This window comes from Aquila chrysaetos, chromosome Z, assembly GCF_900496995.4.
Source record: "Aquila chrysaetos chrysaetos chromosome Z, bAquChr1.4, whole genome shotgun sequence".
Classification (NCBI taxonomy): domain Eukaryota; kingdom Metazoa; phylum Chordata; class Aves; order Accipitriformes; family Accipitridae; genus Aquila; species Aquila chrysaetos.
Window position 1 is genome coordinate 24,693,284 of NC_044030.1, and position 13,576 is coordinate 24,706,859.

General features: G+C 37.3%; 1 protein-coding gene across 3 annotated transcripts in view; it reads right to left on the reverse strand.

Moving 5' to 3' along the window:
* MAN2A1 (mannosidase alpha class 2A member 1) overlaps positions 1-13,576 on the reverse strand; it is a 127,754-nt gene that overhangs the window by 32,767 nt on the left and 81,411 nt on the right. For all 3 annotated transcript variants that reach the window (XR_005931556.1, XM_030004495.2, XM_030004497.2), the window contains exons 13-15: positions 10,572-10,737; positions 7,807-8,037; positions 7,572-7,694 (exon numbers count right to left, since the gene is read on the reverse strand). Coding sequence is in view for 2 of the 3 variants with exons in the window: in XM_030004495.2 (XP_029860355.1) it covers positions 7,572-7,694; positions 7,807-8,037; positions 10,572-10,737 (520 nt within the window). In the remaining variant the exon portion in view is untranslated. The remainder of the gene's footprint in view (positions 1-7,571; positions 7,695-7,806; positions 8,038-10,571; positions 10,738-13,576) is intronic.

The window sequence follows — 13,576 nt, forward strand, 5'->3', positions numbered from 1 at the left end:
AACCTCAAGAGGGACACTGGCTTCTTAGTAATGTCTCTCAAAGACTAGCAGAAATTTCTCATATCCATAGTAAAACCAAGGAGTTGAAGAAAATTATTTTTCCATGTCATCACAGTATTTTGAGTGTCAGTTAAGCAAACAATAACTTTTTTAAAAACAATTGATTCCAAACCGAACTGTATACATTATATAGAAATACATGGATGGCTACAAAGGTAAAAATGGGTTAAATATTAAGCATGTACAAAGCCAAAAATTAAAACACAACACATGCAACTACTACTATAGGGCAACAGCAATAAATAAAGACTTTACTCAAAAAACCCCAACAAAATACTTGAAAAACATGTTATTCAGAGGGATCTAAGCAGAAAGGTTAGAGGGTGGCTGTCTTCCTCCCGTATGTAACAATGTCATAAGAAGGACCAAGCATGCTCTTTCTTCTCAAGCAAGGAAACCAAAGATCAAATGTATCTCGAGGAAGAGAAGATATCAAGATTACATACATACAGACAAAATATGTCAGAGAAGAACAAGTACAGGTACATATCATCCAATCTTCTTCTTTGAGCATGTAACTATTTCTATATTCACAGAGAAGATTTTAAGAAGTATTGTATAAAAGAAGAAACTGAAAGAGACTTTCAAAGACTAAAAGCCTGCCTTTCTATTCACATATTTATTCTTAAAGCTTCAGATGGAACACTGTTTAATAAAAGCTATGCCAGAGCTCCAAGATGCAACTCTGCAGCTATCAACTACAGGAATACTTTGTACAAGAGTTTGGAAGAGGAATCATAATTGCTTACACTTTGGTAAGATGGGTTGTTTTAGGCAAAGAGGGATTTTTCTACTGATCATCTTACAACAACGTTTTATCCAGTTAATCAGTACAAAAACCCAAATGAGGAAAGAGTCTTTTGGACTTTTTAACAGTTGACATAAAAAAATGATGGGATACTTCCAAGGAGTCTCATCTTGTCAATAAGACAGACAAGTGTTACCTATTATGCAAAATCCATTTGCTAGCTGAGAAATACAGGAGGAGTATGGTATTAGGAGGGCACAGAAGCCAGGTGAGTTAATATGCTGGGATAAGGAAATTTGAAGACCAGATCTTAGGCTAGAATTTGAGCTGGCTTTTGGGTTCTCTTATTTCCATGAAAAACTGCCAAGATCCGTAAATGTAGACTGAAACTTCCTCTTTCTTCTGGCAGAAGAGATTCCTACCTACCTGCTTATCTATCACACATATGTAGAAAAGACAAACTCATTTAACCTGTGACTACATGCTCCTAGAAGTATACGTTTAGATTAAAATCCCACAGAGGAACTGGATTACTGACAGGTAGGTGGAATAATCAAACCCTTCAAAATCCTGCCTACAGGGTAGGGCAACACGAAGATCCTCAGGTTAGGAATGAAGGACTGAAACAGCAGCTAAAGGAACTCTGAGAAAATAAACTAAGAAACCTGAGTTCTTCAGGACAAGCAAATACCCTTGCCAATTATTACTTAGAATACTACTTGAACACCAGCCTGCCAAATACATTCTGCTAGCAAAGTAACACCTATTTTATGGGCTTATTTCTATTGTTTGTAAGAACATTTGTCACCACGGCTCTCACTGGAGCTATCCAGGACCAAACGAGAAAAATGGAGAGATGCTGGATGAGTGACAAAGGAATGCAAAAGGTTGTGCACTTATTAAAAAAAAATCAAAAATTACCTAAAGTAATTTTTTTAAAACAAAAGTAAAAAATATACTTGGAGCTCTGCTCCATTGAGCTTGTTAGTATAAAACATGATGGTGACATTGACAACAACTACCAAAATATGGCTTCCCCATACAAGTAGAAAGCTGAAATGAGATGTGTTTAACAGCTCTCAGATTCTGGGATATTTCCACAAACACTAAGTTCACACACCAGAGTCTCCAAGCTGCGCATGTAGCCAGATCAGCTCCCCAGCTGGCAATAAATGCAACCATACTTATCATTCTGAACTATCCAGAAAGATAAGGTGATAGGAAAGAAAAGGAATTAAATGTCATTTTGCAGGTATTGTCTGAAACTAATGAATTTTTAAAAACCATAATTTGATTCCACTAGCACATGCATTGAGAGAAATGTATCAAATCCAGTTTGCAAGCCTCTAATTCAGACACAGTGCAGGGAAAAAAGTATAAATGAGGAAGAAGAGTTACAAAGCACATGCTATCATATAGTTCTGGGGGTTAGACAAGTTCTTTCTGATACAAAGAGTGGAGACATGATGTATACTCAAGTTCTCAAGGACACCTGCTGCTTCCTGATTGTTGGGCAAACAGCAAAAATGAAGAAAAAACATGGTACTGAATGAACAGGGAAGCCTCCCAATTCATATTTAATGCCTAGAAAAGCACTAATCCTAGAAAGTGATTTCTTGATAGTCATCTGGAGACATACTGAGTTCAGAACCTATAAAGAGATAATTGACCAGGTTTGCCACACTGAAAACACGTCAGTGAATCAGGCTTTTAAGCAGGAAAAGATCTTTATGCATTGAATGTGTAATTATTCTAGTATCATTGTAAAGATCCTTGGTGAGATGCACAGAGGCCTGTGAAATGATCCTGGTCTTGGATCTGAAACATAAAGATAATTTTGATGTGAAAGTCCAAGATGCAGAAATAGGCCTGTTACTACTCAGACACAAACAACTTTCCTTTCTAAAGTGGAAGGAACAAGCAATGATAGAGCTATTTGCCAAACTGACTGGATAAAGTCCTGGTCTGAATTCAGTATTTACTCTGCTTTGAGTGGGAGCTTGGACTAAATGACCTTCCAGCATGAAGGATTCTATAATTACTCAGGCCTTAAATTAGAAATAAAAATATTTGGGTCTCATATCCAGTGGTAGTCTCAAGACTCCACTTCCTAAACAGTTAAAATGAATAGACACTAAAATCCATTCCCCTCAGCTTCACTGGCATGAGTTCCATTGTACGAGATTCAGCAGCCTGCTGTGGCAGGTTTTGTTGAGCCTGGAAAGCAGTAGTTTCAGAACCAGGGTAACAGCACTATGGGTCAAAGGGTCCAGAAACCATTTTACAGTACTCATATTCAAGAGAAATATCAAAACCTTTCTTTAAAGAAATGGTGGGAGGAAGTGAGCTAAAAATTTTAAGGGAGAATATTTGGAGTAAAATAATATCCCATAGCTCCCTAGGTTATCTTAAAATACTTGGCATCAAACTGGGTGCCAAAGGGTGGAGATAACTGGAGAGATGCCCTCACTTAAACATTTACTGGCTTGCACAGAAGCTGGCATGGCATATTGCAGCCTGAAGGCATGAAGCATGGGCAATAAGCCTTTCCCCTTATAGTCAAGTGAAGCACTACTAACCATCTTAGTGTGGCCTAGAAATTTCTGGCAGTGTAGCACACTGTTGGTGTGGAAGTCAAATAAACAACGCCCAAAGGAAAGTTTTCCAATGCAGACTGAATTGCTCTTGATATGCCCAAGGTTTTAAAAAAGAACTCAAGACAAAGCCTTCAAGAAAAGCTGCTTCTCAACAGCAGATTACCCTTCATTTGGCAGGGTTTGAGATTAGACTGGGCTTGGGGGTGGAGTGAGAGGTGGATAAAAATCAAATACTATGAGCTCTTGAGAACTGTTTTTTTAAGAGTTACATGGCAGAAGAGAGACAGTTGTCATTTTCATACTTTTGTCTCCAGAAGAACCCCACCAATACGTGCGGCAGATTTTTAGATGATAGATATGATGCTTGAGGAAAATACATACCACTCAGGAAAGAACAGACACTTCAAAGGCAGCCAATTCTTGAGTAATGTGAGCACCCTCCAGGTAATGGTGCCTGCATACTTGTCTTCTCCTGTTATCAGCCATACAAAAACAGGGGAAGCATTACAACTAAGGATACTGTGCTTGAATGAGGATCCTCTGCCCTTCTAAGAGGGAAGATCTGAAGATGGATACAGCAGGATACTCTAAATGGATAGGGTCTCTCCTTTTGGGCAGCAGAACATCCCAATCTCACTTATGAAAGTGTGGAAAGATACCATTATCTTTTCCTTAGGTTTGAAGGCAAAGCATTTAGATAACTCAGATATGTGTTCTTCTCTGAGAAGTAGATGCAACAGGTAATCCTGACAGATTAAAAAAGGACCTGCCATGAAACAAATTTCTTGAAGCTAGCAGCAGCAGCTGCAGCAATACAAGTCAGAGATCAGTAAAAGAAGTCCAACCATGGCAACAAAGTGTGAAGAGGAAAAAAGGGAGAAAAGCTCTAGCACTAAAGATCCTGCAGGATAAAAATAATAAATCTGTTTTCTTATATATTCTGTTAGTACATAAGTACCTACAGCAACTAATACAAATGCATGCATAGACACAAGCTGCCTGAGGGAGAATCACAATTTCCCAGTTTGGGTCTACCAAGAAAGTCCACTTTGATTCTGAAAAATTGATTTGTAAAACAAGAAAATGAACTACTCACATTGATCCCACAAACACTTAGCATCTGACTCTTCGGAAAAAAAACTGCTTTTCTTTGTTCTATTCCCTATTGATACCAAACATGGCTAGTAAGTAGGTCATCACTTATTGACTGATCTTGAAAACATAGAAGAAAATAGAGATATTTTACTGTTTCAGAGTTTATCGAATACTGATTTTTTTCCCCCAGATCTAAGAGATTTACAGAGTTGGCCATCCTTTACAAAATCACAAGAGATAGAAACATGCTCTCCCTTCACAGGCAGGATGCTTTTGTTTATATTTGTTGTGAGGTCCAAGGAAGTCCCTTCCTTCCAAACCCTGATAACACTGTCAATCAGTTAAGAAGCACTGATATTTTAAAAAATTAAGATACTGCCTTTTTCCCTGGTACCTTGCTTTTGTTCTATTTTGCAGAAAATACAAAGACATGGCAGGAGCACTGCCTTATCTCTAGAGCTGCAGCATGGAGCCTCTGCTCTGTGTCATTGTCCTGGACTTCGCACTGGTGTCCTGACCTGAGGCTGCCACTGAACAACTTTCACACTTCAGAAACAGTAAGGACAGAATCATCCATGGTCAAGACCCTATGCCACAACCCCAGAGACTGTTCTTACTGGGAGCTGTCTAGCTGCACCATGGCAACGTTTGCCACCGTGTCATAGAGCCTTAAGTCCAGCTATTCTTTCCAGAGCAGTGATAAAGAGTTATTGGTGTTCAGTGTACCTTCTATTTAATACTGTGTAAATCACTGTTATTAACCCAGGTCTCTGCTGATGTCCAACTTGGTGGTGGTACTAGAGGCTTACCATTTCTTAGCAAGAATTCATTCTTTGCAGTACTCCAGGCTAGTTTTAGATCAGCCATTAGAATGTTTAATCCAAGGAAACTCTTGAAAGATTCAGATCCGTGTACATTCTAGTACACAGACCATCATCTGCAGAAAACATGAGATCCACTCATAACAGCCTACTGATGACCAGAGCTGCATTGTATGTGTCAAGTGTTCTAAACTGACATGGTTGTAAGTCATGGCCTGCAAACCTAGCATGTTACAGCACCAAGTTTCCAAAATTAAACTGGCGGAAGAACCCAAGACCAAAAGGCTATCTAAGCACTACAGTAAGACAGACGATTAAACTAGATGAAGAAAAATAATTTGAGTATTGCAGAACTGAAAAGAAAGGAACCAAAAGACTTATCAGGTGACAAGACAACCAGTTAACAAAGGTCAAGAAAACACGTAACTGTACTTACACCAGAGGAAAATGACCCAACGTCAAAGGCAATTATTCTTCGCAAATTTTGCAGTAATACATAGGGTGAGGAGGATAGGAAGTAAAACCTTAGCCAAAAATCAAGAAAACTGCCTGTAATCTATCCTATTGCCACTCCACACAAGAACATAGAAAACGTTAGTCAATCCACCTCACACTGAGAACCCCGAACAGATGGCATTTCTTTCAAGACAGAAATAATTAGTTCAAATTATTTTAGAAACTACTATAAAATTACATTGTTATTGCCAGTGGGACAACCTAAGTAATGGTACTAAAATGCAAGCCAAATGAGCCTTATGGTATATTAATGAAGCAGAATTTTTAGAAGTATCATGATTTCATTTTTATTGAATAAAAAGTTACAAAAGCTGACCACACCACCCTTTTTAATGTTAACTAAAAAAATACTTTAATTTCATTTTTCATACAAGTTCAATATGTACCTTATTTTCTCTACTGTGCTTGCAGGCATGTGACAGACTTTTTCTGTTCAAACCATAGCACTTTGCTATCTGTATTTGTCCAGATTATTTTTATAAAGCAAATAATTTAAAAGTGTAGTTAAAAATTATATAACTGTTAGATTTAGTGATTGTTTTTATAAGCAGAAGACGAAATAGCATCTAAAATAAAATTAGTTAAAGTGTGACCATGCAGCTGATAAAAGGTAAAAATTAAAAAACATAAGTGATATTGTTCATATATTCACAGATCAAAACCACTGACATTTAAAAATTAAGAGTAAGTGAACCCTGTTGAACATAACTGATGCAAACAATTATGGGACTAAATACACTAAATGGTTTAAAACTGCCAACTCACAGACCTCAAAACATGTGCTTCTAGGAGAAACTGCTAAAAGCAAAGGAAACTGTTCTGTCCACTTCCTGACTGATTTACACATATACCAAAAAACCCCCACCCAAAACCAGAGTAATTACCCTTGCTTATTTCCTGAAGTGGTAAACACAGAACCCCCAATTTGCCTTATGCATGCAACTAAAGTTTCCCCAGGAGAAACTGGGCAGAAGAGATATGCTGCAAACTAACTATCTTCTTAAAAGTGCTCATTATTTCATCATTTGCTTTCTGAAATATCCTCTTTCCAGTTCCAAAAGTGGTACAGTAGATTCCGTATGGTAATTAACTCAGTGTAAGAACACTGTCATTTCTGAATTTCCAATTTTAAAACTAATAGAAGTATACTGTTTCCCTCCAATAATTACTGAGATAAAAATACTGATAACACTAGACAACTAAATCAGAACAGTTGCTTGCTACTCCGTCTTTACATTCATCAATTGGGACCTAGTATCTTAACTACTATATTAAACTACATATGCTAGTATCAGCTAAAAAAGTACTACACTCTGAACTGGAAACTCCTCATTCACAATAAAGAAATCTTAAGAATCAGAAAATTGAAGAAATGCAGAAATGAATCAGTATGTTCTATACATTTTCACCACAGGAAGTGAAAGTGAACTTAATTTATTGATAGTGAATGGTCACATCTCGCTGGATTTCTTGCAAGGGTAGCATCTTACATTAGTTTTTTGGTGAACCATAAATATTCTGTATATTTTTACACTTTCAAATTAATGATGTGTTTCTACCCAAATCTAGGGTTATGAAGTATGAAGCACTGCCAATCATTTCAATAACTGATCTCACTATTTCTAGCCACACAGCTGAATTTCAGTGCTGGGGAAAACTAGCTCTTCCAATCTGTATTTGCAGAATGCTTCAAGTTACTTCATGATTAGAATCTCTCTGCAAACGAAGATTTACCTTGGCGTCTCCATCTGGTAAGAAGAGATAAGCTCCACTTTTATCTCGGTTACTTGTAGTTCCATACCAAGCAAACTCCACCTTCATTTGATGATTTTTACCATCTTCTTTGGTATTTATTTTCTAAGGACAGAGAATCATGTTTGAAATAGTTGACACATTTAGGTTTCCATGAATAATGACAGAAGTTCTTAAAAAAGTAAAACATAGTGTTTCAAAATATAATGCAACACACCTCCAGTAATCCAGACATTCCAGAAAACCACAGTTTCATGTAAGAATTTTCTAATATTATATTATCCACAGAATGCTGCATCTCTTTTATCTTGAAAAGTTTGTCTGGCTTCTCCTGCCTACTATTCCTCATGTATATATTATAGTCTGTTAAAACTGCTTCTGAACTCTGAACCTCCAAAAGCTGGTAAACTCCAATCCCCAGAGGTGGTAGATGCGCGACGAAAGAGACCTGTTGGGAGCAAAGAAGAAGCCATTACTAAAAATATTGAAGTATTAACTTGTTATGCTAAATTTATGCTCAGACTAACTCATTTTGCTTCAGTATTTTAAGATGGCTGAATTTTTCCCATATTCCATAAATGGATATGAAATTACAAATGACATTCCAAAACTAATAGCTGAAGCACGTTAAGAAGAATTAGCAAACAAAAATGTCTGCATCGCTAATTTGCTTAGCGTCGAGATCACTGTTATTAATGCAATAATGATTTTGTATCTTGTTAAAAAATAATGTTAGCTGTGATGTGCAGTTCTCAGCTGTTTGCTGTGCATTAAACATGCATGTGTAGCACATCAAGTGTGCACACACCCTACTTATCACTTAAGCTGCATTTAAAAATCGACAGATTTAAATAGCAAAATATAAGCCAACTGTCTCATTTTTAGTCTCTGGTTATTCAGGAGCTATAAAGTAATCTGCACATAACAGTAACATACAAGGTAGATCTCCAAAGCAATTTGCTTAGAATTTGCGGTGCAGATATGTAATTTTATTTCTTCTTCTTCTTCAGGCAATTAACAGTGTTAATTATCATACTGGTTTTGGCTGGGATAGAGTTAAATTTCTTCATAGTAGCTCATATGGTGCAATGTTTTGATATCAACAACATTGAGAACACAGGGATGTTTTAGCTACCACTCAGCACTTCTTACACAGCATCAGGGCCTTCTCTGCTTCTCATGTTGCCCCACCAGCGAGTAGGCTGGGGGTGTGTCGTGGTTTAACCCCAGGCAGCAACTAAGCACCACGCAGCCACTCACTCACCGCCCCGCCACCCAGTGGGATGGGGGAGAAAATCGGGAAAAGAAGTAAAACTCATGGGTTGAGATAAGAATGGTTTAATAGAACAGAAATGAAGAAACTAATAATGATAATGATAACACTAATAAAATGACAACAGCAATAATAAAAGGATTGGAATGTACAAATGATGTGATTGGAATGTACAGATGATGCGCAGTGCAATTGCCCAGCACCCGCCGACCGACACCCAGTGAGTCCCTGAGAGGTGATCCCCCTGCCCCCACTCCCCCCAGTTTATATACTAGATGTGACGTCACATGGTATGGAATACCCTGTTGGCCAGTTTGGGTCAGGTGCCCGGGCTGTGTCCTGTGCCAACTTCTTATGCCCCTTCAGCTTTCTTGCTGGCTGGGCATGAGAAGCTGAAAAATCCTTGACTTTAGTCTAAACACTACTGTGCAACAACTGAAAACATCAGTGTTATCAACATTCTTCTCATACTGAACTCAAAACATAGCACTGTACCAGCTACTAGGAAGACAATTAACTCTATCCCAGCTGAAACCAGGACAGGATACACAAGAAGTTGGGGGCGGGGAGGGACAGCCAGGACAGCTGACCCCAACTGACCAAAGAGATATTCCAGACCATATGGCGTCATGCTCAGCAAATAAAGCTGGGGGAAGAAGAAGGAAGTGGGGGACGTTCAGAGTGATGGCGTTTGTCTTCCCAAGTAACCGTTATGCGGGATAGAGCCCTGCTTTCCTGGAGATGGCTGAACACCTGCCTGCCGATGGGAAGTAGCGAATTCATTCCTTGTTTTGCTTTGCTCACATGCGCAGCCTTTGCTTTACCTATTAAACTGTCTTTATCTCAACCCACAAGTTTTCTCACTGTTACTCTTCCAATTTCCTCCCCCATACCACTGGGGGAAATGAGTGAGCGGCTGTGTGGGGCTGAGCTGCTTATCCAATTTAACCCACAACAATTATCAATGATTATCCCTTTGGAGGACAACTGAGACACACTTATTGCTTTATCTTCACAGGAATATTATCCTGAAACAAGTTCAACTTGGCTCCCTAGTCAAAAGGAATCAGACTAAGAATGTAAGCCTGGAAGTAATACAATACTATTATATCAGTAAGAATTTAACAAAATACAGTTTCTGATGTGTCATCATTGAGGACATTCTTCTAGAATGATGAATGATTCAAAAATTCTCAGAAACCTTGTTTAAAACCAAAACTAAGAGGCAGACTCAAAGTCATCTGTCTAGCTTGAGTACAAGAGTAATGGAGATTACTATACAGCCTCTGTATCTGGAAGACAAAAAAAATAAAAATCAGAATCTAACTTCTTAAGCCATTGCACTTACAAAACCTTCCAGCTGGAGTGCTTGAGCACAGACAGACTGTAGTAACTATCACTTTAAGGAAAAAACAGCTTTAGCAAGTTGAGGGAAAAGATACACATCCAGTATTTTCTGTTCATGCAGCTGAAACTGACCCTTTAAATGTAATCCACCATATCACAAAAGTTTAATAACTTATCAGTTTAAGAAACATTAACACTAAATATATATGTTTCTTCTCTTCCTTAAAATGACTGAATTAATGGCATTATTTGCAAATACAGAATTGCCAGTATTTCAAGTATGCTTTCCATTTTCTTCAACTGTGAAGCTACAATATCTGCCCCCAAAAATACTTTAATGCTTTTTACTTAAAATAGCATACCTGATATGCTTCATGTGATACTGTAGTTGCTCCATCCCAAACAGCACTAATCTGGATAACAACAGGTTTTCCCAAAGGAGATAATAATTTAACTCTGGGTGAATTGACATTGACTGAAACGACTGAAAATCGCTCTTGTTCTGTAGGATTATATATCAAAAGGTACCTGCAAAAACATATTTGCCGAATTATCTTTTGGCTAACAAGCTTCCTCCTTCGGGTTTAATATTATTGCACATGAATTTTACATACAGAGCGTTAAAACAATGTTAGAACAACAGGTACATGCCACAACATATAAATGTGCAAAACATAGCCAGGAAACAATGGATATTTAACATCAATTCTTAGCAGATCTTCTTTTCTCAATGCTATTATTTCTCCAAGCAATTTTGAAAATACCTTACAATAAAAATACATCAATTTCTCATCTTAACTACTAAAGAATTGCTATTAACAGTTGCACGCACAATCGAGATATTTAAGGGCATTTTAAATGTATTTTTCAGGCTAAACTATTAAATTCTTATTCACAGTTGCTTTCACTTTAACATAATTTAGAAACAATAAAGTAATGAACAAAACCTGCTGTACATACATATATCTGGTATATATTCTTTAAAGCAACTAGTTTCTCTCTGCTATAAGGGAAAGTTCAAAATTATTTACATTATAATTTACCAAAATTCCCTATGGCAACTGTCTGCATATACACTGAAATCTTTTTATTAGGTACATACAGAATAACTAATTTTTATGTAATCTTATGCCTGTTCTTCCATTTGAACACAGATTATGTTACTAACCAAAAGAATCAGCCCTGAAACTGAATAGAGCAACTTCGTTAGCACATTAATTTTTTTTAATTAAAGGTTCGTATATTGTAAGGTATAGGAAAATAAAATGATACTAGAACATTTGTGCCTCATGCATCTGTAGGACTATCATTGTACTTGTCTTTTCATTGCCAAGTTCAAAGAATGCACTATTTACAACTGTTGCCTGAAGTTACCCTCTGTTCATTTTACCCTTTAAAAAAAATTGTCTTTAACAATGAAAAATGTTCTTGCCAAAATTTCTAATAACTTCTTAGACACACAGCGGAACCGATATTCTATCTTCAACCTCCTTGACCCTTTCCACTGTAAAACATAGTTTACTTCTTCATAAAACCTTATCTTTCATCAGTTTCCATGATATCCACTTCTTATCAAATCACCCCTTCAGCATTTCTCCTAAGTAGATTCTCCTCATTCTCTGCTCCATTTTCCATGCAGATTCGTCAGGGTTTTGTCAGTGGTTTTCTTTCTTTTCCTTTCACATCTTAACCTTCCAATTCAATTACCACCTTCACAGATCAAACCACTTCATCTAGAATTGTCTCCTTCCACCCAAACTAGAAATCTCATTCTGTCACTCAGGTCTTTAACTTAAACATCACCTGTAGCTTGAACCTTCTTCCATAATCTCATATTCTGACTTTAAGTCTTCCAGGTTCCTTACCCAAAGATTTAGATGCTCTGTGCTCCATTATTCACTAGCCTAGCATTACAGTACAACTAAGGTCCTGCTAACAAGTTACTTACATAGCTAAACCCTTTAATTTTTTCTCTTCTCTTTTCCAACATCAGCTCTGAACAGACTGAGGGTAGCCTTCCTCTACACACATGCCAGAGGAGAGTGAGGTTTCCCTGGCACCATAAAGTCTGGCAGGTAGTGGACAAAACTGCCAAGATGATACTCTGGAAATAATGAAAGAGCAAAATTTCAGGGCTGAGAGGCAGCAGTAAACTGCTTAGAGTTAGTAAGGAAGTACAAATTTAATTCCTCCTTATTCTGAGAGTGAGGACTTCTCCACAATTTCAGTGTAAAGTCAGAGAGACTAAGTTAATCCACCACTGAACTATAAATGCAATACAGACACACAAGGAAAATTCCTTGTTCTTCTCCATACTGCTGAAAAATCTCACCTACTCACTTTCCATCCTGCCCTTTGATTTTTTTGCAACACTACTCTGATTTTAACAAATGCAGTTTTGCTCTATGGATACTCAGAATCCTTATGAACACTACCCAGGCTACCATTTTCCCCTTGTCTTTTAATTGGCTCCCTCTTTTTTTCTGCGTCAAACTTAGGCTATTCATCTTCAATTTCATAGCCCTTCACTGCTACCCTGTTACCTCACAATCACTAGGAAACGTCAACAACAACTTCTCATTAGTTGAATAAACTACAATCAGAGGCTGTATTAGCTTTTTTTGTCAAGAACCTTTGGATTACCTGCCATACATAGAATGAGATTCCCATAAAAATTATTTGCTTTTTAACTCCTTAGATGAAGATTCCTGTGCTGAAGTATTGTTAAATCATTACTTCTGTGCACAACAACTATTTTCCTTGCATATTTGTGCATCTAACTGTGGTCAGTTGCCTTCTAGCACAACCAAAAGCACTTTGGGATGCTCTTTTTTGCCCTGTTTCATGTTGAAGACTGCTAGATTACTAGACAACATAATAGATAACCGTATTCTTGGCCAGCTTTCTGAGTCTCTAAGAACTTGTGCAAGACTTTGTGAGAGCCTCCCCTAGACTAGGGTAGGTCATTTTGCACTTTTGCTTAACTGAAGATGTCTTCTTTTCAGACAAGATTTTATTTTAATGTTAATGTAACTTTTTTATAACAGTTGTGGAACCAAAAGCAACACTGCTTTCAGTCTAGAGCCCTTAAAAAGTAGGAAGGCAAAAAAAAAAAAAAAAAAAAATTACTGAAAGACTTTTTTAAGAACCTCTCATATACTGTGAAAGAAGAGTGTAAGAACTGTGTCAGAAACAATACCGATCTAAGACATGATCCGACACCAAAGCTCAGAATAAATCATTCTCATCCATCAACAGAACGTTACAAAAATCTTTTATTTATTCTTTCTACACAGTGGAATTCCTCAGTTCTTATGCCTCCAAGTAAAATGCTAGTTTATGCACACAATTCATTCCTAGTAGTGCT